Genomic DNA, 27,390 nt, shown 5'->3' with positions numbered 1-27,390 from the left:
TTTTCGGGGTCTCGTAAAAATCACGAGTGAGAAGGATGCTGTGGGCTTACTCTCTTTACACATGCGGCATCCCAAATGGTACAGAGGCACTGCTCCCCCCCCTTCCCCCTTTCCCCAGCCTTCCTCAGTAGGAGTTAAGTACCCCGCCCCACCGCCCAACTCAAGAACCGCCACAGCTAACAGCGCTTGCTGCTTCATCGCCCAGTGTTATAACTGGGTGTCTCTTTGCATCTTGTAGGGCCGGGAGTTGTGTATCACAGGCTGGTGTCTGTCCCCAGACATGGCACAGGCCTGGCACAGAGACATGCTCCGTCAATGCTTGCTGCAAGGATGACCCTCCATTGCGAGTCACCTTCCTGAGACTTAAAAAAAGACTGCCTCAGTGAGGGCCAGTCCAGGTACGCTTAAAAGAAAGAAGCCACCAGAAGCCAACCCTGAAGGCTGACCTAAGGACAGGGCCTCAATGTAAGCATGTCTCCTCTCTCTAAAGTTAGCTGTTTTCTTGTCACTTCCTCCTGTGACATGAACTGGCAGGGAGGGAGTGAAATCCCAACCTTCCGAGGCCCCTGACACCCACTCCTGCTTGTTTTCTGGGGTGAGTGCTCTGGGGCTGGAAGAAGAGCTTTCTCAGTTGTTTTTAGTGACAACGAACCCTCACTGGGCGCGTATCTCCAGGGCCCGACAGGCTGTGGGCAGGGCTATGGAGCCAGAGAGCAAGAGCGCAGCCCTCTTCTGGAAGCCTGTCGGGGACACAGACTCAAAATGGACACGACACAACCAGGATGGCAGTTCCTCAAAAAAAGAAGAAAAAGGAGAAGGAGAAGGAAGGGGAGGAAGAGGAAGGAAGGAAGGAAGGAAAGAAAGATTGATTGATTTGCCATATGATCCAGCAACTCCTGGACGTGTACCCACAAGAACTAAAAGCAGGGATGTGGACAGGGACTTGCACACCCATGTTCACAGCAGCAGAAAGGGGGGACGCGGTCCCCGTGCCCACGGATGGGTGACTGGATGAACGAACGTGGTGTATACAACGGAATATCATTCCACCTTAAAAAGTCAGGAAATTATGACTCATGCTCAACTTGGACATTGAGGACACTAGGCTTAGAAATAAGCCAGTCAGAAAAAGACAAATACTGTATGATTCCCCTTCCTGAGGTATCTGGAGTAGTCACAATCGTAGAGATGAAAGTAGACAGGTGGTTGATGGGGGCGGCGAGGAAAATGGGGAGTGAGCGCCCCACGGGCGTGGCATTTTGGTTGGGGAAGACGAGGTTCTAGAGACAGCTGGTGCCCATGCTCGCGTGACAACAGGAGTGTTCTCAGTGCCACTCAACTGTACACTTAGAGTGAAAATGCTAATTTTACGGCATGACTATTTTACTACAATGAAAAAAACCACATTCACACTAAACGTATGTCAAGCCATTATGCTGTTTACCTTAAACCTGAACAGTGCTGTATGTCAATGGGGTCACAGTGACACTGAAAAGAACCACCCCAGTGATGGGTGCTGTGAGAGAGGCAAGCCCAGCGGCCTATGGGAGAGCAGAGAAGAGGTCATGGGGTGACCACACCGAAATTAGTCTGTGGGACAAGTAGAGTCAACCACGTGGAGAAGAGGGAGGGAGGCGGGGGATGGGAGTGACCACCAGTCCATTCTGTCACAAGTTGCCATCGCTAGGATTTCTTCCATTTTTATGGCTATCGGGAAGACTTGGGACCTGGAGTATAGGAAGGGGACGAGGAAGTGTGGATGAAGGCAGGGAAGTGACCTGAGCTTTTCTAGGGATGAGGGAGCATGTCCAAGCTCCTAGAGATCGAGCCAGCATCTAACCCACACCATGATTAAGCCCCTTCATGGTCAGCGAGGCCCTCCCAAATCGTTGCCAGGATTCAGAAGATGAATCGAAGGTCTTTGTCTCCTGCAGGCCTGTGAAAGTGTGTGCATGAGCAAAAGTAGGGGCTCTTCCTGAATGAATCCTAACTCTGGACTAGCATCAAACGGGAGAAAACAAGGAAGGACAAGACAGGGGGCGCGCTTCCAAGCAGCAAGCAAGCTGAGCTATTTCAAGGTTGTTGAGGTGCTATTTGTTTCCCAGGACCTGCAGAGGGGCCTGTGGGAGACACAGACAGATGACCTAAGTCCTGTCCTTCACTGTGCTCGAGAGAAAAGCAGGCCATAGGGATGCTGACAAAGAGCAAAAAGAAAAGACAAAGACGTAACTTTTGGAATTTAGGTCTGTGTTTCTTGTCTGTGTCCAAGAGTCAAATTTCCCTGAGTTCAGCAGTGTGCGCCCCATTCTCTTCCGGGCCCTTCTCTGTAATGTCACACTGGTAAGAATAAAGGAAAACCAAGGCCACACTGTCCTCTGATTTAGACAGGCCCAGAGGCCAGTCACAAGTGTTTCCCTCATGACCCAAAAGAACTGATTAATCCCAGGAAACCTGCAGTTGTGCTTGGGTTTACACCACTGAGCGGGGACATGGCGACCGTGTAAAGCAAGATGGCCTCTGCCCAGAGGCACCCAGACCTCCGTCAGCAGAGTCTGAAGGTAGCTGGCCTGCCCAGGGAAGGGCCTGTGCTCTGGCTCTCCTTCACTAACTCCCCCAGCAAACCCCCAACAGCTGTTTACCCCCATCAAACTCACAGGAGGCTCAGGCCAACAGCTGTGACTGACTCCTGCCTCAGAAAGGCCCCCGGAGCCATCTGCGGTCTCCACCCTGTTCTGCCCTCTGGCTGGGCTCCCCCAGCACGTTTCCTCTCCTTTGTGAGGAGCAGGGAGGAGGTAGGACGGAACTGTGGGGGAAGGGCCACAATAAGGCTCAAATTCCTTTTTCAAAGGTCAGCCTGGGCACCTATAGACCATCTTTTTCAGACGCAGCCTGCCAGTGCCCTGAACACTGCAGAGGGCCAGACACTGCCGTTCCCATGAACGTGTCCAGGAGACCAAGTCCACAGACTGCCCCTGACCTATTGTCCCTGGTCTGATTCTGAGCCACCAGTCCTTCCATTGATGTCACGCTTGCCTCTTTCCATCCTAGGTTTCCTTCCAGCTCTCTAACTTTCCTTCGTCTCTGTCACGGGCTCACCATGTCCATCTAAACCACAACAGGGTGGGATCTCTTCCTTGATCTTTCTCTTCCACTCCTTGAACAGCAGCTACCATTCCTTAAGTACGTGCAGCTCCCCGATTCCTATTTCCGGTGCTCAGCCCCCTCGTGAGCATCACACTCTCCATACCCACCCCAACATCTGACCCCTGCCCACGTCTCAAATTGAACATACTCAAATCTGAACTCCCCTCCCCATAAATCTGACTTTCCCCGCAAGTCCCTCCTTGGGCAGCAGCACACCTACCCGATCACCCAGTTTTCCAAGCCAGAGATGTGGGCTCATTGCCTCTGACTCCTCTAACTCTCACAGCTAATCAGCCCGGCCTCTGGGTCAAAGAATCTCACCTCTCCTTCGCCCTCATCCCTTCCGCCCATCCTCCACAAACTATAACCCAGTCCATTGGTTGACTTCCTCCTTATCCACTCCGGCACTCAGTTGGCCTCTAAGATCTGGAAATTCTATCTTCTTGATGTCTCCTCACCTCTGTTCCCGTGGCCAGGACCATAGTTCAAGCATCACCGCATCCCTCAGGGAGCAGCTCCTAACGGGCTTCGCAGATCCAGCTTCTTCTCCAGTCTGCCCTTCAATCTGCCTGAAGAACCACCTTTCTAACACACATGCCTGGTCATGTCGTGCCTCTGCTGCCGAGCTTTCTTGGGGGCTGCCCTAGCCTTTGGAAGGAAGATCACACTTCTCAGCACAGCACTCAAGGACCCAACTGTTTTTTCTTGGGTCCACCTCCCAAGTTCATGTCTTGCTATATTCCCTTGGTCACTGTCCCTTCCAGCCAGCCACCCCAAGGGACAACAAGTTTCTTTGCTCTTCTGTCAGATCACGTTCTACTTCCATCATAGCTTTTTGTACCATATTCCCCTTGGGCTAAGGAGCCAGGAGTCTGGTGGAAAATGGAACAGAAAGTATGGCAGAGCCCAGACCCTTGCTTCAACTCTACATTCTGCGGAGTCAAGACTCTATGCCATTGCTTGGTCTCGTCCACAACCCACTCTTAGAATTTTCCCCAAGATGCCTTTGGATAACCCCATTTCCTCTTGAGTGTCTATCCTGTTGCAATGCCAGAAAAATGCAAAAAAGAATGATACATGCTCTCTCTGTAGTCCCTCTAAGTTGGAATTCCCCTCGTAACTAGTGGATCTGGCTGAGAGCTAGGCCTGGGGCAGGCTGCAGCAAACGTCCACAATGAGCCAAGGAGCCAGGCTCTGATCTGGTTCAAGTCCAGAAGGTCAAGGTTAAAGAGAAGCACCAGGGAGAGCTTGACACTTTGTCCCAACCAGACAACAGGCATAATTTCTGTGAGTCTGGAACAATAAAGGCACAGTGGGCCCCACAGGGAGGCCACCATCTATGAAGTAAACTTGAGCAAACGTCACTTCAAGGATACATCCCCAGGATGACAGCTTCAAGGCATTTGATAGGCAAGGACTCCCGAGTCATTTCTTTCGCTGTTTCCATTAACCTGTAGGGTAGAGCACAGCAAAGCATCTCAGGACTGATTTAATTATGCAGTCTGTCTGTCTGTCAATCCATCAGCGTGCCAGTCTCCACACCAGGTGACATGCAGGATTATAGAGGGAAAGGGGACAGCTTGCTGTGCAAGACAGAGCCAAAGCACATCTGGACCTGGCAGAACTAAACTCCTAAATTCTCCACTTCTCTCTCCAAGAGTTGGTTCCTGGAGTTAGTGCCTGTATGCTGTGGTGTACTCTCAAGGCCCCAGGATGAGGGGCATTACAAAGAGCAACAAGAGGAGGTCCCATAAACAAACTTCAGGGGCATCTGGGCGGCTCAGTTGATTGGGTCCGACTCTTGATCTCAGCTCAGGCCTTGATCTCAGGGTTGTGAGTTCAAGCCCTGCACTGGGCCCCGCACTGGGCGTGGAGCCTACTTTAAAAAAAAAAGATGATATACTCTGACATTGCATCGCCAAAAAGAAGCCTGAAACTGTGACGCTGGGTGTGGAGCTTACTCAAAAAAATAAAAAACAAAAAGCAAAAACCAACGCTCAGGCCTCCTGTACTTCTGTAAGAGTTAGTATCTCCCACAGAGCTTAGCTGTCTGAGAGGCCCAGCCCCTAGCCCCACCACCAATCTGGCCCTGGGGCACCTCCCCTCCCCCACCCCTGACAGACCAGGGTGTCGCAGCAGGGGATACAGGCATAAAGGGTGGGAGAGGGAGCTGACAGCTTTCAAGCGGGAGAGTGGTCCCCTAGCCCACGGATCATGCACCACTTACCCACTCAGCGGTCTCATTTTCCTAATTTCAAAGAACTGGGTCCCTGTGTGATTGTATCTGGGTGAAGTATGTAAAGGGAAAGTGATAGAAAACTCCAAAGATCCCAGTGACTCAGAGGGGAAGCATGCATTGATTTCTCAAAGGGATGAGGAATGAGGAGTGAGGGGCTTTCCAGAAAGTGTCCAGTAGCCACAGGGTAGCCAAGAGCCTCTTAATCCTCGCTGTCCTTCCCTGAAAATCTGATTTCTAACTTCAGCTTCAAAACACCCTGGACCTTTATAATAGATCCTTTCAGTCTGCTCTGCATTCTGTTGGTTGAATACATGTCTTAATTCACTTGCCAGACTACAAGCTCCTTGGGAGTTAGGACCACTTATTTATTATCTCTATATACCCCCCACAAAGCCTGGCCCAAGTCCAACATATTCCAGCTAGCAAATGTTGTTAAATGAATGAGGAATAAGTGAATAGATGGGTGGACAGATGGATGGACAAATGGGTAGGTTGGCGGAAGGGTGGACGGAGGAAGGGAAGGAAGGAAGGATGAATGGGATTGATGGGATGGATGGTGGGTGGAAGGATGGTGGAATGAATAGAATGGAAGGGTGATGGATTGACAGGTGGATGGATGGATGGATGGATGGATGGATGGACAGATGGATGGATGGAAAGGAAGGATGATGGATAGAGGGGCAGGTGGATGGATGGATGGATGGATGGATGGATGGATGGGAGGCAGGTGGGTGGCTGGATGGACAGTTGGATGGATGGAAGGGAAGGATGATGGATAGAAGGGCAGGTGGATGGCAGTAGGTTTCTCAATAGTGTCCAGTCTCTGCAGCAAAGCTTACTGTAGAGACATCACTGTCATTTCACTGGACTGATACTAGACAATGGTTACTAAGTCTGAGAAGATGACACTATTACCCACAACTTGGGATTTAGCCGGTTGCCCAGAAAGCACAAGGGACTGGCAAGCCTGTGCTAGGTCATTCTGAAGGAGACATGCTTTCGCAGACTAGATCTTTTTTTTTCAGAGCCTAAAGAAGAGTTGCTTTACACATTTCTCTTCCCTGCCTCAAGCAAAATCCTATAGTAAAAAAGCACATGGTGGGAAGGTACTCATGAATGGAGACCTTGTAACACTGGTGGGGGAAGGAGAGTAGATGTGTGACCCTATTGTGGTACAAGCAGTGGCAGCAGGGGGCGCTGAGCACCCTCCCAAGGAGGGTTAGGATCCCCTCCTGGCACAGAGATGCCTGGACACTCAGACACAAGCTCGAATAACAACTACGGGGTGAATCATGAGAGACTATGGAGGGCACGGATTGCATGGAGCACTGGGTGTGGTGAAAAAATAATAAATACTGTTATGCTGAAAATAAATAAATTTAATTAAAAAAAAAAACAAAAAAAAACCCCACAACAACTATGGGGTGAGTGGGGGTCATTATAAACAGACCCTGGGCCCCACCCCTGGAGACTCCAACTTCAGGCCATGGTCCTAACCCTCGATGTCATTAAGAGTCACCCTACCCTGCCTTGGACAGCTGTGTTGGAGGTTCCAGGGTGATAGCTGGAAGATGATTTTAATAAGCTCACCAGGCTGGAGATGATCAGCTCGGGCCATAAGAAGAGCCCATCTCTGTATATAGGCTTGCCCAGCTTTTGAAAAATACAATATAAAAAATCTTCATGGGAAAAGAGAAAAATGAGGGGCTAGGTATCCTCATGGTAAAGCGATTTTTTTTTTATTTGACCAAAGATTTCAATCCAATTGTGAGATTCTTGGTATATTTAAAGTAGAATTCAGTGGGCCAAAATTCTACCTGAATGCATAAATTTCTCCCTGTTCATAGATCTAGTCTGTACACCTACTGTGTAAGGTGAAACAAACCCATAATAAAATAACAAAATATTGCCTGGCCTTGCTTTCTCAGTTTCTCACAGTTGTGAGCCCCAGAAAGTGAGTTGGGGGAGTGGAGGGAAGCCTCTTGTAAACGTTGCCTTCAGAGTGAGTGACTTACTGAGCCCGAGCTGACCCTCAGAAGGCCTCTCCTCACACAGCAGAGATCGGGGGCATCTGTCTTTCCAGAAGCCTATGCTTCTAAGCCAAAAACCCAGTTATTCTGGGTAACATTATGGGGTAGCGTCGGCATAACTTTCCCATGCACTGGGAAACCAAAGAATTCACTGGACTCGTTTTATGGTCATATTTGCTCTCTTGCAATGGTCTGGAACAGAACCTGCAATGTCTCGGAGGTGTGCCTGTGAAGGTCTGCTCAGAAGACAAAGAGGTCATGCTCTGTCTTCTTTGTGCAGTGGCTCTGCTGCCCAGGGGACCAAGGGGCATGATCCCAGCAGCCTGTGGCATTTTCCCTTTTCCGGCCCTCTCTGTGGTCAGTGATCTAGGTCAGTGACCATCGTTATGGGTCAGAGAAGAAAATGAAAAAGCAGATCCTTCAGGCAAACTGTGAAAAGTTGGCTGAGAATGTGCTGTAGGGTTTCTGGGCAAATGAACAAATGTAGTGCCCGTGCACGTTCGCCCCCCATCAGGGAATCCCCAACATTCCCTCTCATCTCTGGCTGCCTGATCTTTGTGAAGATCATGTCCTAGATAGAAGTGGGGAGCTGTTGTAATTTCTGTCCCCTTCTAGAATGTTCTGTGAGAAGACAGTCACACCCAGGGAAGGCTTGGCTCTTGGGGCCCAGGGCTATCTTGGCAGAAGTTTATACTATGTTCTCCAGGGGTCCCAGTTTGAGGGTTGGCACCAATAACTGATAGCCTGCTCAGGGTCGGAGTCAAGCTGTTGGCTTCAGCCTTGAAGACTGGTGCCACCTCACCCTCTACTATGGCTTCAGGATTCCACTGGGAAGATGCCATGCAAGGGAGACGATGGCCTGTGAAATGAGAACTGAGAGGCTAATGACGTAACCTGCCTATCCAAATCAGTAGCCATTGGTGTTACTCCCCCCTGGTTTGCCCCTCCCTTCAGCGAGGACACAAAAATCCACAGGAAAGATTCCTGCATATAGCACAGCCTCTTCTGGGGCATGCGGGACAAGTGTGCAGTGCCCCATGAAATCCTTTCTGCTGAATTCTATGTCTTTGGGGACAAAGGACAGAGGTCAGCAGAGAACTGACCTCTTGGACAACGTGCTAGGGGTTAGGGTGCCAAGAGTGGCCTCTGTAGGGCATCTGATGCTGGTTTAGTGCTGTGATGTTCACGGACGCAGGCAAACGGTCTCTCCCTCTCACAGACACCTCTGACAGCCCAGCTCACGTTCCTAGCCTGAAAAATTCCTAGCCCTGAAAACAATACCCGCAGTGGCCTATGAACCAGCCACCTCTGCTCTTTGTTCTTACAGTGTTGCTGGAGCAGGACCACAGAACAGATCTAACTAACCCTGGCTACCAGCAAGCCAAGGCCACGGGCAGAGAGAAGGACCAGAGTCAGACTGGTCTGAATTCCGCCTGCCCCTGCAGGGCTCCTCTGTACATCTCCAAGTTCACATGAGGGGAGAGGACCCCCATCCCAGGGCTCCATTTCTTCCTGCAGACGGGAGCGAGGCTGCTGGTCTGGGCCTCCTGAGGAGCCAAAGGCACTGAATGCCATGTGGGTCTCGTACAGACCATGAGCAGTCACGCTGGAGGAAGAAAAGTCAGAAAGGAAAGAAAAAGAGCAGAAAAAAAGCCCAGAAGGGACAAGGGACGGACAGTAGAGGAAAAGAGGCAGAGGGAAACAAAGACGATGACGAAGGAAGGGAGAGGGAGGGGGAGGAAGGGAGAGGGACCCGGGCGGCCACTGCTGCCTCACCGTGCCTTGCCCTCCCAGCCCGCACCTGCCTAACAGGGTAAAGGTCTGATCATGGCAAGTACATTCCCCCATGATCATGCCTTCCAGACTCACACGGGGGCACCCCTCTATGTCCGGCCTCACCAACCTTAGGGAGCATTTGCTGACCAGCCAGGGACAGACCTGCCAGGAGGCTCGAGGTCACCGCGCCCGTCCCCGCGGGGTCCGCCCAGACCCTGGTTGGAAGGATACTGTAGTGTCTTCATGTAGGTCTGGATTGCCTGAAGCCAGTCTGGGATCGTCATCGACAGCCTGTAGTTCGGAACCTGCGGCACTGAAGGCTGCAAAGCAGTAGAGAGAGAAGTCTTTATCGAGGAGATGCAGCGGGTCCAGTGTCTGCGGGCAGCCCTGGGGAGGGAAGCACAGCAGACGGCCGCCGGCACCAGGGCTCCCCAGACCACCGGGTCCCTCGCTGGAGCTCCGCTCCGCATACTCTGCCCTGGGGCACCACGACTCTCTACGGCCCTCTGTGTTTTGTGAATGTGAACGCAGCCTGCCTCCCCACGGGGGCCTCAGCCTCGTCTCCTTGAGCCAAGGACCCTGTCTGTAGTGTCCCCCACTCTGCCTGGCCCAGGGTGTTCACAGGCGCGCCCCAGTCACCCTCACATTTTCACTGCACGGCTGCACCTTCTGCTGCATGGCTGGTATGAACCTTTATACTCCAGGACACCACCGATGCAAGACCTCTGGTGCCCTGCACTTGACCTTAGCCAAAAGGCCGAGAAGCGATGAGATCTATGGTGCCCTGAAGGAATGCAACCTGGTGCCACACGTGCCTTCGGTCCTCAACACCATGTCCATCGCGGCCCCTCCCCAAGTCTGGCCCAGTGGATTAGCAAAGACCCCCCTTTGGTCGTGACTCTCCCCAGGTAAGGGCAGCCCGTCTGACTCACGAGCCATCCTACCCTTTTACCCCTCACAGCTGCCCAGGCACCTCTTTTCCTCGCCTGCCCCTTGGTCAGCACCCACCGAGTGTCTATGACTGAGAACGAAGCAGGGTTAGAGCACGAAGCTCTAACTGCCGCCCGGAAGAGAAGAGAACAGCAGGTGACACTTGTGGTGGGGGAGGGGAGTGCCTCTTCCCAGGAGTTTAGAGCTAAGACGCCAGCTCTGAGACACCAGGCAGCTCTGAGCGGCCAATGAGGCCAAGAGCGAGCACAAGCAGGGGCTTCTCCCCCAGCCCGTCTCTTCCTGGGAAGCAAGGGATGGCATTTCCTCCTCCTGTGTGCGTCTTGGTCCCTGAAGCTTAGCCTCCGGCGGGGCAGGGCTGGGGATGACAGAGACACTCTGTCCCTGTGAGCCTGGGGCTCTAGGAGAGCTGCTGCCCTGAAGGAAAGGGGAAGCTCCTCCAGGTGTAAGCCACTTAGGGAGGAGCAGAAGGGGCCGCAGGGCCGATTAGTTCATCCTCGAGAAAACAGGGAAAGGGAGGCTCTGGGGATTTAGTGCTTAGCTGACGACGGTGAAGCTGCTGGTTGGAGAGACTTGGGGACAGTGCTGGGCCGCCTGGCTGGGCCCCAGGGACAGACACCCCCGAAGGGCGTGCTCTGGCTCTCCCCCTGCTCTCCAGGCTCAGGCCCGCAGCGACGTGGGAGGGTGCGCTGCCCCGGGGCCTGTGGCGGGCCCCTGCCCTACTTCCACACCTTCCACACCTTCCACAAGTTTAGCTGCATTTACTAAAAATGCCGCCTGACATTTGCTCCCTCTCGGGCTTCTCTTTTCTCTCGGCTTTGCAACTTTCTACCTCGCAGCAACTGCCCCTTCAGCAGAAAGGAAACTAATCACACATCCCACTTCACAGCCAAGGTGCTGAGTGTGTGTGTGTGTCTGTGTGTGAATGTGAGGGGGTGTGTACACACACACACACACACACACACACAGCTGTTCTGCAAACTACACTTTGTTTACAACATACCCACTCAAATCACATTTCTGTCTTGGAGAGTAATTTGGGGAGCAAAAGGTTCCAATGGGACCATTCACTCACGTGACCCTGCCCCGTGCGCAGGTGCGCGTGCACACTGAGGAAATGTACTATGTATTATAAAATATTTCCTTACAAACACTAGAAGCGTCAATCTTGTCCTTGCTTTTGCAGTAACATCCACGGATCTGCCCATACCTGGAATTCTGCATCAGGATGTGCCAGAGATGTCATGGAGAAGTGAGGAGAGAAGGGGAGATGTGACAAAACATTTCTTTAGCACCTGCTATGTTCCAAGCTCTAGGCCAGGGACGAGGGAAGACGGAGATGGAGGAAGGATGGAGGGGAATGAGACAGCATTTCTGCACATAAAGTGCTGTTGGATTCTATTTAATACAAAAGATGGTAAAAGCATGTGGAAATAACCCCAAAGAATCACCAATCACCTAACGGATCCTCAGAGGGGTGTCCCTTGGCTAGATCCCTGCCAGACCCAAGGGACTTGGTTCAGAGGTGGCTGTGGGGACCAACCACCAAATTATTTCAACTCCCCCCAAAGCCCAACAGAGCCCACAAGACCCAGATAGTGGGGTGGGAAACAGGCAGCAGCTGGTCCTCAGAATAGCAGCCCTGTGGCACCCAGAGGCTTTTAAAAACAGCTGCCTGGTTCCCTCAGACCCGGCTGAGCGCGTGCGGGAGCTGTGGCCACATTCCACCAGCCCCAGCTGGGGAGCAGGGCTGTGAGGGGGAGAGGAGCCGAGACAGCTGAGGGCTGATGTCATCAGGCTACAACTCACCCTGCTGTCTGGGACGGCTGGCCGGGGCTCCGGCTGGCGGCCGGCTCCCAACCGGCACCTCAGGCCGCCAGTGCCCCCAAAGGACAATGCACTGTACAAGCCAGGCGGGCTCCTTGGCTGCTAATTATGAGACAGACACAAGATCCGAGTCCCTGGTCTCTCACCTCCTCGCTGCGGACCCTGTCGAGCTCCATGACTTCTCTAAGCCCATTTCTTCCTTGATAAAATAGGAAACTATCACCTACTTCAAACCGTCGGGGCGGTTGTGAGGATTGTAGGACCTAATGTACAAAGCCGGCAACTTGGCATTGGCGCTTGGTATTCTGGAAGGGCTGGCTATGTTAGCCTTCATTACTGATGTGTTTTCGGGATCTAGCCTGGGGAAGCCTGGACGGTCTGCACTTTCCTGGAACTAGAAGACAAAGTCAGCAGGACCCGAGTCTCTGCACACTCCACATGGAACATCGCAAAGATGCCTTCTCACCCCAGTGGAGGAGGAGAACACAGTCATTTCCCCCTTCAGACACGTCTTGACCAGGAGCTAATATCCTTCATTCATGACAAGTTCATTCAAAGTTTTAAGAAAGCTCTTCAGGGGCCCCTGGCGGGCGCATCAGTACAGGATGCAACTCTTGATCTCGTGATCGTGAGTTCAAGCCCCACATGGAATGTAGAGGTTACTTAAGATAATAAAAAATAAAAGAAAACTCTTTGGTCTTTAATGAAAAAAAAAAAAAATGTCCCGAAAGGTAGAAGCAACCCAAATGTCCTTTGACAGCTGAATGGATAAACAAAATGTGGTACAGGGGCACCTGGCCGGCTCAGTCAGTAGAGCGTGGGACTCTTGATCTCGAGGGTCAAGGGTTTGAGCCCCATGTTGGGCATAGCTTATTTTTTAAAATATGGTAAATACATACAATAGAATATTATTTGGCATTAAGAAAGGACATTTTGAGGGACGCCTGGGTGGCTCAGTTGGTTAAGCCACTGCCTACAGCTCAGGTCATGATCCCAGAGTCCTGGGATCGAGTCCCGCATCGGGCTCCTTGCTTGGCAGGGAGCCTGCTTCTCTCGCTGCCTCTGCCTGCCAGTCTCCCTGCTTGTGTGTACACTCTCTCTCTCTCTGACAAATAAATAAAATCTCCAAAAAAATAAAATAAAATAAAAATGAAATTTAAAAAAAGGACATTTTGACACAAGCTACATGATGAACCTTGACACAAGCTACAATGTGATAAACCCTAAGGACATACTAAGTCCTTACCGTCATCCGCCTTTACCCGCGGGGTATACATTCTGAGACCCCCCACCCACAGATGCCTGAATCTACAGATAGTGCCAAGCCCTAAATATACTGTTTTTTTTTTTCCCCATGCATACATATACCTATGATAAAGTTTCATTTATAAATTAGGCCTGGTAAGGAGATTAAGACAATCAGTAGGGATGCCTGGGTGGCTCAGTTGGTTAGGCAGCTGCCTTCAGCTCAGGTCATGATCCCAGCGTCCTGGGATCGAGTCCCGCATCGGGTTCCTTGCTCGGCAGGGAGCCTGCTTCTCCCTCTGCCTCTGCCTGCCATTCTGTCTGCCTGTGCTCACTCGTTCTCCCTCTCTCTCTGATAAATAAATAAAATCTTTATAAAAAAAAAAAGACAATCAGTAAAATAGGACAGATATAACAACATTCTGTAATAAAAATTATGTGAATATGATCTTTCTCAAAATCTCTAATTGTAGTCTATTCACCCTTCTTGAGATAGGAGGTGATGAAATGCCTACATAATGAGACGAACCGAGGGGAATGACGTAAGGCATCGTGACCTGGCCTTAGGTTACTGTTGACCTTCTGACCAAAGGTCAGAAAGAGGATCGCCTGCTTCCAGAGAGCTGGGAACCATGGATGGCAGAAACCATAGAAAGCGGAACAGTGGAGAAGAGGGGCCAGCCGTCTGAGGCTCCCACAGCCATCAGATTCATACAGACAAATCCCACGGGTGGTTGCCAGGGACGGAGGGGTGGGAGAAGACGGAGTCAGCGTTGAATAGGTACAAAGTCTCAGCCAGGGAAGAAGGAAAACTTCTGGAGATGGAACACAACAGTGCGAATTACTTAATGCACAGAACTGCACACTTAAAGGTGGTTAAAATGGTAAAATTAGGTTTTGGATATTTTATCGTAATTTTAAAAACAGTCATGAAAAGACAATTTACCAAAACAGTGAATAAGTATTCGAAAAATAATTTCAAGCTCATTAATAATTTAAGAAATGCAAAGTAAAGGGGCGCCTGGGTGGCTCATTGGGCTCAGTGTCTGCCTTGGGCTCAGGTCATGATCCCAGGGTCCTGGGACCGAGTCCTGCATCGGGCTCCCTGCTCAGAGGAGAGCCTGCTTCCCCCTCTCCCTCTGCCTGCTACTCCCCCTGCTTGTCTCCTCTCCCTCTCTCTCTCTCTGACAAATAAATAAATAAAAGCTTGAAAGAAAGAAATGCAAAGTAAATCCACTGCAACATGCCATTTTCACCTCCAATCAGTAGAGCTGTTCTGAAATGTGGACACCTAATGTTGACAGGGATGCTCTTAAAAGGTACAATGGGAACATAAATTGCTACAACCTTTTTATAAAATGCACTTGGCACACCTTTTTTTATCTTCTCCTCCTTGACAGACCCTAAGGGTCCCTCCTCATGTTATTTTCCCCTGTTTCACCTGAAACCCCAGCCTCGATTTCCAAGGCCCTTCACCTCAAGGTTCCTGCCGCCTGCCGCCTGCCACCAGCCCCTCAAGTCACAGCCCAGCTGAGGAAGGTGGAATCCAGAGGGAAGAGGTCAAAACCAGCCTCTCTACATAGGCCTGTGGTCTGGGTCCCTGGGGGGTTGGGGACAGGAGGAAGGAATGGGCTGGGTAGGAAGGTTATTGTTCAAGAATACTGAAAGGAACCACGGGCAAGGCTTCTGTGGTCAGGCTCCTTCTCATCCCATTCTCGGCAAACAGAATCACCTGTCCAAAGAATGCAGGGAGAAATGATGTCAGGGGACACAGGTGTGCAAATGGCATCCCCATAAGCAAGAGAAGCAGAAAGGCAGAAAAGGAAGCAAGGAGGCAAGCCAGAACACTGGGCACCAGGAATCTTTAAGCAGAAAGAATGAGAAGAAAGCAAAGCCTTTTGCTGCCCCTGCTCTGGAAGAAACAGTTACCAGTGCAGACACACCAGGCAACTCGGAGAAGCAGCACAGAACATCAGTCACCGGCCCAGAATGGAGCCCAGGCCTCAAGGGCAGCCAGGACCCTGTTGAGGGTCTCAACCTTGGGCCAAGCAGGAAGGACAGACCACGGTTCCAGAGGCAGGAGTGTGCTGCCTGGGTGAGCTAGCAGGGGGCAGAAGGGGGCCCTGGCCGCAGACTCGCCCCGCACAGTCTCACACCTCTCTGCTCAGGCAAAGCTGAGTCCTCTAAAACTGAATCCTTCCCCAATATAGAACCGACATGAGAATGAGGCACGAAAACATGGGGTCTTTAAGAAACGATCACTGTTTCCTGCTGAATCCATTCTGGCTGCCCCTTGGAGAGTTCAGCTCAGCCGGGAGAGAAGCAGGAGGAGCGGCTTCCGAGCACACCCTGCTCTCTTTTCTGGGCCGGGCGCTCTCTCCGCCTCGCCTTTCTCGTCCTTTACCGTCCTCCAACTGACTCTGCTGCTTTTCCGACTTTCCGTGAAAAGCCCCGGCCTTCACCTAGTCAGCTGCTGCCTTGGACTCAGTAACCACCAGGGGCAAGGCCTGCAGTCACACATTTAAAAGGAGGCTTGCAGAAGGGGTAAACCCCCAGACCCCTGAGCCTCTCACCTCCCACTCCCGCCCCTGCCCAGGTAGAGGGACCTGGACCTGTGGGCAGAACTTCCCATGGCTGTTCACAAAATGGCCTGCAAAGAAGTAGCATTCCATCCTCCTCTTAAAGTTCTTGTACCTTCCAACGCTCTACCATTGCCCACCCCCACTCCTCTTTTTATTTTATTTTATTTTATTTTATTTATTAATTTGACAGAGAGAGAGAGAGAGATCACAAGTAGGCAGACAGACAGGCAGAGAGGGAGGGGGAAGCAGGCTCCCTGTTGAGCAGAGAGCCCGATTCGAGGCTCAATCCCAGGACCCTGAGATCATGACCTGAGCCGAAGGCAGAGGCTTTAACCCACTGAGCCACCCAGGTGCCCCCACCACTCCTCTTCTATACAAAGTCCTCAGCAAGACACTTGCTAAAGGAGAAAAGGACACAGACCCAAAGGAAAAAGTCTGCCCAGCTGAGTGTGAGAACAGCCCTTGGACTGTTCAAAGAAGTGGTCCCTGGAACCAGAAGCTGTTTTGAAGCTGTTTCCCATCTCAGGACCTACGTAAGGGTCAGGGGTTGGGGAAGGTCAGGACCTGGGAGAAGGGGATACGGAGATGGAGTCAGAGAACACGCTATTATGATGCAACGTAAGCGAGAGAAATGTTAAGTTCAGGTTCAAAAAGCCAAGGTCTGTATTTGGCCTGGGGTTTTCCCGGCTTGGCAGGAGTTCTGCTGTGACTTCAGGTTGCTGCGAAAAGATAAGACAGTGTGGTTGCTATGTATAAAAGGGAACTTTTTTTTTTCCCAAGAACACATCATTCAGCCACAATAATGGAAACATCAGGTACAGGTCTCAGGGGAAAGTAATCTGTGTTTTAAACCACTCAGATAACATTGAGAATATTGTGTTTCATAGGTACTTATTTTAGAGGACTGACTGCTGACAAACTAGCAAGTGTCCTAGAAAGAGGGTGAGGAGAGTGCTTTGATCTGGGAACTGTGACACTAAGACACAGTGAAAGGAGTTACATGAGGACAAAGAACTAAAGGAAGATGCAGAATGACGGAAGGTCACGGTCCTGAGGACTTGTTCTAAGTCAACTCTGTTGTCACACAGCTCAGCATTGGAGATCTGGAGACACGTAGGTCATATCGTCAAGGGACTGAAGAGCTGGAAGGAACTTGATATGAAATCTTGTCAATTCCCATTTTACAGATGAGAAAACTAAGACCAGAGTTTGTTTTTTTTTAAGTGAGTGACTGAGGCCACAAAGCCAGAAGCAGCACCACCAGGACTAGAATTCAGTCCCTTGATTTTTATTCCAAGAAGGCTGTGTCGTAACATTCTAGGGAGCTATGAATAGTGAAGGAGGTAGGGATGCGCTGCTCTGATTCAAAGGGCAACCCAACAATTAGTGGTCACATGGGGCTGAAGGTGAAAAAGGAGAATTTCTGTGCCACTGAAGACAAGAGTTTCCCAACCACCAACACCCAAATCTGGCCAGGCCCTGGGCGAGCTGCCCTGTGAGGTGATGAGCTCCCCATCCCCACGAGGTCTCTGGGAAGAAGAAGGGATTCTGCTGAGAGGGGGGAGAGCAGTCTCCACCAAAAAAAACACTTTCTGATTCCTATGGAGAAAAGGGGTCTGCACACACAAGACCAGGAGAAAGCCAAAGCCACCCTTAGCAGTAGGGTCAGAGGTCGGGAGCTGAATTAGATTTGCAGCATAGGACAGCAGGAACAGGCCTTGGTCCCCTGTGGCCACCTCTCTTCCAGGGCTAAAGGGCTCCCAGGTCCTCCTTAAGTAAAGCACGCCTCAGTCAAGTAAGGACAAAAATCTGAAGTCAGAACTGCCAGCCGAGACCAGCGTTGTTCTGCTCAAGGAAAGCCCAGCAGGGGTAAATCACAGCCAGCAACAAAGCAAGAAATGTCCTCATTGGGCATAGTGAAGGGCTCCGTGACCTGCTGCAATAAAGCACTGAATGATTGCAGCAGGAAGCTTCTGGGCCCTGTCACTCCCCCCAAGGGCACATGCAGCTCTCTGGCCTGCAGGGCTCAGATGCTCAGGTCACCAGATGCTCCAGGTTGGGGACTCAGCCAGATGGCCTTTCAGGTCTCAGGTCTGGCATTCCTAGACCAGCCCAGAAGTCTTCTCAGCCACACCAGTGTCCCCAGGGGGCAACGAAAACCATCTGCTATGCCATCACCCCCAGGCTCTGTAGCATTTCTCTGCAGCTTGCTTTCTGAGGTCTCATAGAGTGACCACCACACATCTCCCTCCCTCCGTCTTACTAACTATATCCTTGGCCACCAGACTCAGTCTGCTCACTGGCTTCTCTCCAAGGTAGAAAGAGTTTCGCTCCTGAGCCTCCATCTCTATCCAGGGAAACTAATGCATCATGTGCACTGGAAAGTCCCTTTTAAGCAATAGCCAAAACTCTTTTTTTTTTTCTTGGAGCTCAGATAAGCTGAGAAAAGAGACAGTTCACTGCTTTGCAAGTTTCAGAGGTGAAAGTCACTGTCATGAAAAAAAGAATTGGCAAAAAGTCTAGAAATGATTCACGCTGAGAAGTCTGACTGGTTGATTGCAAAATTCATTCACAGCCTGATAAATCATTTGCAAAGGAGAGACAGGGAAGGACTTAAGAGTCTCCAAAGAGGAAAAGGAGGGTGTGATCCTGGCGGGGGGAGGGGGGCTCTGAGCATTCTTGGCAACACTGGTGTTACCTGGTGGCTACCAGGTGGCTTATAGCTTTTGCTGGAGGAGGTGATGGGGGTAGCAAACAGAGTTTGGCTGGAAATTCAAAGAACCCTTGGCACCGCCAGACCACACAGTCACAGGACAGCAAGCCCTCCATCTCTCCCTCCCCCATTTCTAAGGCTTCCAAGACAAACGTCTCAATTAAGCAAAGGGGGTGGGGACCGGCCCGGAAGAATGGGGGAGCATAAGGGAGTCCAGAACCGGACCAGGAAAATGGACATCGCCTCTACTTGCTATGCAGATTGAAGTGTTCCCATCATTGCCCACCCCACCCTGTCCATCGAAGCCTCTGACCTTTGCCAAGAAGGTGGCGTTCCTGATGGCGCCCACCATTTCTCCCCCCTTGGGGTGCACCTTAGCCACGTGCATCCACATGCGCTCCCAGGTGTGGCTGTCGATGGGGAAGCCGCTCTTGTTAACGTGAAACAGCACCCCGCCGTCTTTGTCCTCCTCCTCCGAGCCCCCACTGGTGGCGAGGCTCACCGGCCGCGCGTGGCTGCTCCGGGACCGGGTGCCTTTGGCGCCTTTGGGATGTGGGCAGCGGTGAGTGTCGGCCGCGGAGCCGGTCATGGTGGGGCCGGGGCGGGGCGGGGGTGCGGGGGGCGCGCGGCGGCGGCGGCGGCGGCGGCGGCGGGGGGCGTGTGCGCGCGGGCGCGGCACGGGGATCAGCGCCCCGCGGGGACGGCCTTCTCCATGCCTCTGGCTGCCGCAGGACGCGCGAACCGGGAGCGGCGGCTGGAGCTCCGCTTACGGGCCGAGCCTGAAATCAGTGGAGACACAGCACACACCACGGGTAAGTGGACACCAGAGGCGGGGCGCACTGTGTCCAACGGCGGCGGGGCCTCGGAGTGGCCCCGCGTCACTCCCCGCTCCCCCCCGCGCGCCGACAGACCCCTCCAGCAATTGCCCACGAGCTTGCAGCCCTGCAATTCCCGAGGAAGGCGACTCGAATTTTGCCCCCAAGCTTCACACCCGCCCTCAGACACCCGGAGCGGGATCCACGGAGCGTGGAGGGTGCGGAGTGGACGGGTTGGGAGAAGAAAGACAGCTCGTGCTGCGTGAAGGAGCAGGAGGTCCCCGCAAGGCTCCACGCATTCCTTGGTGCCAGATGTGGCAGAGCGCCAGTCGCGCCCGGAACGTACCGGCACGTGAGCGCCCGGGCTGCCGCGAGGGCGCAGCAGCAGCAGCTTCGCCTTGCAAAGGCGGCCGCGATTCCGCCCGGAGGCCCTCCCGGAGCCGGTGGGCGAGGACCGGCTGCGGCCCCCAGGCGCCCGTGCAAGTGGCGCCGCCCCCACCCCTCCCCGAGTTCCAGCGCCAGGCACCCGGGGGACTGGCTGCGGGCGGGGCGCGAGGCGGGCGCGCCGCAGCCCCCCCGACCCTACCTCGGGCCGGCCAGGGGCCTCATGGCCGCGGAGCTTCTCCGGGCGGCGGGGGCGGCGGGGGCTGCTGCGGCGGCTGCGGGGGCTGGGCCTGGGCCTGGGGCTGCTGGGGCTGCTGCGGCTGCTGGGGCTGCTGCAGCCGTCGCCTCATTCCATGTCCCATTCTCGAATGTTATTCTGTGACATATAACCGAGTCACCCGGGCGGCCGCCGATGTTCTGAACGCGTCCATTGGCCACCGCAACAAAGAGGGGCGGGTCCCGGGCTCGGGACTCTACAACCGGGAGCTCCGCGACGCTCTGATTGGCTCCGGGGATTCCCGGGCAGGAGAGGAGAGGAGCAGGGGGAGCTGGGCGGCCACGCGAAATCCAATCGCAGTCTTGTCCTGGGAGCTCCGCGGGGCTGGGGCGTTTGTGCATGGGACTTAAGACCGAGTTTCCCCAGGGATGGTGGCCCCGCGAAGGTGTGCAACTGTGGGAAGCAGAGGAGAAACAAAGCCACCCAAGAAGTGACCCCAAGGTGTGGGAGGGCTTGTCCTGAGAACTTCGTTCCCTGAGGAAGGCTGGACAGTCACCTGCCCCTGGCAGGGAGTGATGGACGGTTTAGGCAGGGGCTGTCACACGAAAGCACAAAATTAAATCTTTTTTTTTTTTTTTTTAATCTCACATTACAGATTTTCCAAACCCAATTAGGGGACACACACAGCATGTACCTTCTGACATTAGTCTTCATTAATAAATTCCTTTTGGACCCATGCTGACATGCGCTGTCATGGCCTGACATGGCCCAGGAGGTCAGCCAGGCCCCAACTATTCTCTCACAGTTTGAGTTAGAGCAGGGGCTGGAGAGTTACTTGAAAACCATGGCGAAGTAGGAGCCTTTCCACACTCTCCACAGAATATTTTTGCCTTAAAGACGCCTTTCCCTCTCCCTTAAAAAAAAAAAAAGAAAGAAAAGAAAAGACTTTATTTAACTTACTTTTGAAGGGGCGGGGAAGGGGCACAGGGAGAGGGGCAAGCAGACTCCGCACTGAGCAGGGAGCCAGGTGTGGGGCTTAATTACCCAATGGGGAGATCATGACCTGAGCTGAAATCAGGAGTCTTAACTGTCTGAGCCACCTAGCTGCCATCCCTCTCCCATTTTTTTTTTTTTTTTCTGTAAGAAAAGTAAAAAAAAAAAAAAAAAAACTGAGATGGGAAGAACACCATACTAGACACCAAAAGTCCAGGTTTGTCACTTGGCTAAGCTGTGTGACCCAGGACAAGCCACTTGCCTGTTCTATGCCTTAACTTCTCTTTCTGAAAAGAGGGCAGTAGGGTACCGCTCCCCCAAATACACACACACACACACACACACACACACACTCGAGGTCTATTCTGGCTCTAAGGTTCTCTGATTCTCTGGTTTCCTCTCTCAGGGACACTTAAGAAAGTGGCCATAATATCTTTTCTCTTTAAATTCTGTGCCTGTTTTGGGAGGGTAAGCAGTTGTGATAGCAATGCTAAGTTAACCTGGAATTAAGAACATGGTCATCGAAGAGCCACTGCTGGTGGAGCGCACGGTGAGTGGTCGGCGCCCGCAGAGGTCCTGGAATACAGCTGTGAGCCAGGGCCTGGGCCAGGAGACCTGGTTCTGGGCAATGAGAACAATAATGTAGGTCCATTCAGACAACAAGAAGTGAGCCAATTCAAAAAACTGTCTGAATGATGCAAATGAAGCGGCACCCTTGAAAAAAAAAATCAGGAAACTGAAAGAAAATTATCCTCTCACCATATAATTGCTTCAGGTTTCATTTCTCCATTGAAAGAACACGTGCCTCAGGGAGTGATCTGCTTTCTCATCTTGAACATCCTTCCTCTGCTCCCTCCCCTCTCCAGTCCGCCCCTTCTCCTTACTTCCTCAGAGTTTCAAGTCTCTGGAGGCCACATGAGGATGAGGATCTTGTGCCCAGGATGCGAATTTGGCCTCACAGTCCCGCAGGAGAAAATGGAGCTCTCAAAGCCCAAATGATCGGTTGGCAAAAATCGAAGAATGTCTGGCAAGTTTCACCTTCCTTGGCATCAATTCCCAGTGTCCCACTCAGGCCAAGTCCAAACAAGTACAATTACCCTATTATACCAGGGCCTGGGTCCTGCTGTACCTGAATCAAATCCTATGGACCAGAGAGGTTTATCAGTTCTTGTTCCTGCTCCAGACACCCCGGAACTCCCTGACAACTGGGGGGAAAGCATTTGTTGTTCGTCTCCCAAATTCCAGCTGTCCGTTCTCTTCTTCCCTGGGGTGGGCTGCCACAGGGACCCAAGTGATATGGCTTATGAAGAGAGCTAGGAGCTTTGGCTACTTTTCCTGAAAGGTGATAAGAAGGCTTCTGAACCGAACTGTGCAGTGCCAGTGAAGGACTGAGAGACAGAGGGTCCTTTTGTTGAGAAATCTTTTGCATTACAGAACTGTGTTTATTGCATGGACCAGCCAGCTCTAGTCTTCATTTCCTTGTGTACTTAGTGTTACATAACACTGAACCCACGCCAGACAGATGATGGGTTTTGAAAGTCCAAACAGTAAGGGTGGCGTGGCCATATAGACACACACAGTGGGACCCAGAGCCAACTTGTGATTTGAACGGGGACACATGGTGACTATTGACGCTCAGCCACTGAGAGCATGGTCACTGCCATCTGAGGGTATAATGACCGGACTAGCAGACATGTGCAGTGGAAGGTTTGGAGCAAGAAAAGCGTCAATAGTGTCTCCTTTTTCAAGTGCCAGCTGCTGAGGTCTCAGAGGTATGTCAGACAAAATCCCACCTGAGGGTCCGTCTATCTAGCTCCAGCACTTGTTGATGTTAATAGCCTGGTTGATAGCACGGATCGAACACACCTTGGCTAGAGTCGCCTTTCTCCAGGCTCCACGGCTGCCTCCACAGCCAGCCCGATCGGTTCAGCCATCTGGAAGGGACCAGTCACCCGCCCCAGGCAGGACCCTCTTGGTGTGGCTGCACAGACAGGCTGGCCAGCCCCACGTGCGGATGGACTTCTGGACTCAGAAAGGGCTAGATGATGCCTCTTAAGGAATCAATTCCTTTCGATCAGTGAGGAAACAGCAGGTGAGAGAGATCTGGGCTGGTAAGTTCATTCTTCGTCCTCCCTTTCTGTGGACAACTCGGAGGTGTGCTTTTCCAGCAGAGCCTGTCTGGAGATGTCCCCCGAGGCTGAGCACACATCCCTACCGAGTGACCAGCCTCGGCTCCCGGCAGCTGGCCGTGACGCAGCCACCGGTGTGAGAACGTCCCACCTTCCACTGCTTTTCATCCTTTCCTCTCCGGGTTCCCTCTCGTGCTCACTCTGGCTGCGTTCTCTGGCAGATTTGATCGCTGCTTCAGATTCTGTTTTTCTAGGGAAACCTAGCTAAAACAATGGGTTCCACGAGTGGTTCTAGAAAGCAAGTGCTCAGGATGGATTTCGGGGTTATCTGGCCTCCCCGTCTGAAATCAGTAGAACCCTTCGCTGGTGATAAGAGGGAAGGCAAGAGCTCTGATATGCGGCATCTCTGCACATTTCACTTGTGTTTAATTGGGGTGAATTGGGTGGAGAGCAAGACCTTAGGAGATCGAGTCGCTATGGCAAGTCCATCGGTTTGGAAACAATGATAATTATAAGGTATGAGAGACCTTGAACAGAAAATGACAGGCTCAGTGCCATTAATTACTTGTTCATGGAATGTTCTGAAAGCCAGAGAGCCTCCGCAACAAGTTTAAGAGTCTTACTTCCTACTGCATAAAATCAAACCCAGGACCTGATCACAGAGGAGCAGAACTGCAAAGGATCCTAGATACATGGCCTTCACAGGCTTCCATGTCAGGGTCAAAGGCCTGATAGGGAAAGAGTGGGACCCGGCGTCCTGGAATAGAGCTGTCTCAGTGGATGAAAGTTCTGGACGCTTCGAATCCCTTGTGAATGCTCCTGCCCAGAGAAAACCTCCTTCTCCATGGCTTGTTCTCAAGACCACCTGTTGCCTCTACCGATATCCAGGGAAAGTGCTAGCACAGGCCACACTGGAAAGAAGTCCCCATCCAGAGAGAAACGGGGTCCTAGCCAAAGATGTTGTAGGGCTTGGCTGATGGGCACTGGCAGGAACTGTGGAAATGTGTGTGCATAGTTGGGGGGCGGGCGTGGAGGGGGAAGCAGAAAGCTCCGTGGGGAGAAGTCACTGATGTGGGAATACTCCTACAGAAATCAGCATTTAGTTTTAGCAAGAATGTCTGGAGCTTGTCCCAATCCCCTTGTTTATTTGGATGGGTCTTTGAAGCCTTGTCTCAACGATAAGCAAAGTGGAAAAAGCAGACTTCCTCGTGTAGCGGAGAGGAGGTGTCAGAAGAGCCAGGAAAAAGGGAATATTACAGAGTTTTATTAGGGCACCTGGGTGGCTCAGATCCTGATCCTGGAGTCCTGGGATTGAATCCCTGCTCAGCGGGGCGTCTGCTTCTGCCTTTGATCCTCACCCTCCCCGCCCCCGCTCATACGCTCTCTCTGCCTCAAATAAATAAAACCTTAAAAAAAAGAAAGAAGGTTTTATTAAGTAAAGCTCAAGAACCAATCACCTGACTGGTTCTGTGGGCCAGCCCCGAGGACACTCGCGTCACTCACTTCCCATTCATTACAAAACGAGAAAGGTTACATGAGTAAGAAGGCAGCTGGTAGTGGTACAGGGACTATCCTTGGGTCTAGGGGTGACGTAGGGGAAAGATGCTGGATAAGTGGGCTGCCTTAGCAGAGATGACCCAAATCCCCGAATTGCAGAGGCGAGGTGGGAGCACTTCATCATCGAGGACAAGGTGAACATTTCACAAGAGACAACAAGATAGAAGGGCGATCAGAGTCACCTTCTCTGCATGGACTCATGCCGGCTAATAGATCATGGCATTCCTAAGGGACAGGTATTTGTATAATTTATTTTCCACATTAAGCTCCTTTTAAGAGAGAAAAGGTGTGCTGGTAATGATTACCTGGCGACAGGTGGTATACCCCAGGACCATTCCAGTCAAACTGATACCTATGGTCCCCCTCCCGAGGGTGGGATCGAGGAACAGCCACCTAGGCTATTGCTGGGTTTGCATAATCAGAAAAAAATAGCTGGTGAGCAGCAGGTTGACTCTGGTCCCCATAATGGAAGATTATAGATCCTCACCTAATTTCCAAATCTAAGCCAAATCTGGCCCAAAGCTATTGCTGTTGCCAAGTGAGCCCAACTGGCCATCAGCAGGGACTGATGCCAAGAGCCCAGTCTCACAACATTGCTCGGATAGCCATCCAGGAGCAGGTAAGTTTACACGGACCTTCTACCTCGGAGGGTGCTGAGAGCTGACTTGACCACAACCAATGTAAACAGAATCTGTGGTTTTGCCTCCCCTGCCCACAGGGCTTCGAGCAGTACCCTCATCTGAGAGGTTCCAGAACACACATCCATTGATGCACTACCTTAGACATTTCCTCAGAACCAGAGACCCATCGGATGGTGAAAGACGGGCCAGCAAGAGGCTCATGACCATGGTCTACCACTCTCAGCCTGAACCCAGAAACAGCTAACCCAATAATGTAGTGAACAAGCCTTTTGGAACTCAGTTCAGGCAAAGCGAGGGTACAACACTTTGCAGAGTTGTGGTACCGTCCTCCATGTTGTACTATGCTTTGAGCTAATGACCTCTGTATGGCACTTAATCCTTAATAGCTAGAAAGAATGAACCCCAGAACCAAGGGACGGAAAGGTGGCACCTTTCACAATTACAGCCCATGACCCACGAGGAATTTGTGCTTTTTGTCCCGGAAGCTTTGGACTGTGTTAGGTAAGCGGTTCTGGTTTCCAGAAAGATCGCTCTGGTAGGGTGCACCGTAAGGTTCCACTGACCTGGAGCTGTGACTGCCACCTGGCTGTTTCGGTCACTTTGGGCCAGAAGACAAAGAAAGGAGTTAAAGTATAGTGATTCTAGTTACCTCGAGGGGCCCGGATGGGAGGGTACCCAAGGGACTCACTGGGATTGCTCTTGGGAAAGCAATAATTTGGCAGCGATAGCAATTAAACTCAGTAAAGGCAGTTTAATTAAGAACATTGACCTTCTCCCGCCTATGAAGATGACCCAGTCAGGCAGCCCATCCGGGTAAAGTAGCCGAGTTGTTGGACGAGAGTGAGGGAAGGAAAGTCTAGGAGAGGTCACAGAGAAGGGAGACCATGAGTATTACTCTCAGCCTTGGGACTAGTGCTCTCACACGGACAAGGGAACGTACCGATGGGGGATGGGGAGAGCCAAAGGAGGACCGGACCCTGTGGCAGGAACGGGAGTTAGAAGTACTGTTGGGAACTCAGTCTTTCTAAAACCATAGCATGAATCTCATCATGAACAAGCCTCAGACTTATCCAAAATAAGGAACGTTCTGTTTTTAAAACTGTATGTTTTAACTGTCAAGGTACTAAAGGACAAAAAAATCTGTGGAAATGTTCCATATTAATGAAAACCAAAAAGACAAGGCAACTAAGTGTGACCCTGATTGATCAAAAACCTGTAGTTTTGGTCTTGACCTGCAGGGACCAAATGATGTGAGCGATGTTCTTAGACCAAGTGACAAAACAGGAACATAGACGTTCAAGCAGATAGTATTATGTCTATATGAAGGGGCACCTGGGTGAGCATCTGACTTTAGCTCAGGTCATGATCTCAGGGTACTGGGATTAAGCCCCGCCTCTGTCTGTCTGTCTGTCTGTCTGTCTGTTGGGCTCCCTGCTCAGTGGGGAGTCTGCTTCTCCTTTTTCCTCTGCCCCTCCCTCCGCTTGGGCTCTCTCTCTCGAATAAATAAATAAAATCTTTTTAAAAAGTGTTGCGTCTATATTAACTTTATGGAAGTTGATAAATTCTACATAGTGATATCCAGGGACTATCTGGATTCTTATTCTTGGGAAATAAGACACCAAGGTACAGAGGGGGAAAGAGCCCCTGACTCCCAAGTGGTTCAGGAAAACAGAACAAAACAAAACACTGTATGTGCGTGCACACAGGGATGCGTGTGAGTGTGTGCGTGTGTGTGCGTGTGTGAACAGAGAGGAAGAGAGGAAATAAGACAAAATATTAACAGTAGATGAATCTGGGTAAAGGGCACATGGACATTCTTTTCACTCTTCTTATAGTTAACCACTTTTCTGTAAGTTCGAAGTTACTTCCAAGTAAAACGTTTTAAAAAAAGGAGGGTGGAATGAATAACCCCTGAGAACAGAGTGAATGTCTACTATATTAAGTCTGTGAGATAGGTGGTATCATTTCCATTTTACAAAGGAAGCAGCTGAGGTTTTAGAAGGTTAGGGAACTTGCACAAGATGCTATAATTAGTAAGTGTCAGAACTGGGAATTACACTTACACCCTCCTGAGCCAGTGTGTTTCTTTTCCCTTCCTTTCTTTTCACCTTTTTTTTTCTTTTTTTAAATAAGAAGAACATGGGCTTAAA

General features: G+C 51.5%; 1 protein-coding gene across 11 annotated transcripts in view; it reads right to left on the bottom strand.

Moving 5' to 3' along the window:
• The window catches only part of VASH2 (vasohibin 2), a 39,840-nt gene extending 19,662 nt beyond the window's left edge, over positions 1 to 20,178 (bottom strand). For 5 of the 11 annotated variants that reach the window (XR_014303821.1, XM_082702517.1, XM_082702521.1 and 2 more), the window contains exons 1-3: positions 18,818 to 19,109; positions 9,352 to 9,509; positions 4,521 to 4,595 (exon numbers count right to left, since the gene is read on the bottom strand). Coding sequence is in view for 10 of the 11 variants with exons in the window: in XM_082702517.1 (XP_082558643.1) it covers positions 4,521 to 4,595; positions 9,352 to 9,509; positions 18,818 to 19,093 (509 nt within the window). In the remaining variant the exon portion in view is untranslated. Of the gene's footprint in view, positions 1 to 4,520; positions 4,596 to 5,371; positions 5,429 to 9,316; positions 9,510 to 18,817; positions 19,110 to 19,905 lie in introns of those variants that run through there. The other 6 variants (XM_082702520.1, XM_082702526.1, XM_082702522.1 and 3 more) reach the window with 4 other exon arrangements.
• Positions 20,179 to 27,390: the final 7,212 nt, after the last annotated feature.

The sequence above is a fragment of the Mustela nivalis genome (genome assembly GCF_964662115.1).
Source record: "Mustela nivalis genome assembly, chromosome: 16".
Taxonomy (NCBI): domain Eukaryota; kingdom Metazoa; phylum Chordata; class Mammalia; order Carnivora; family Mustelidae; genus Mustela; species Mustela nivalis.
Note: the sequence above shows the minus strand (reverse complement) of the source record. Positions and strands in the feature narration are given on the sequence as shown.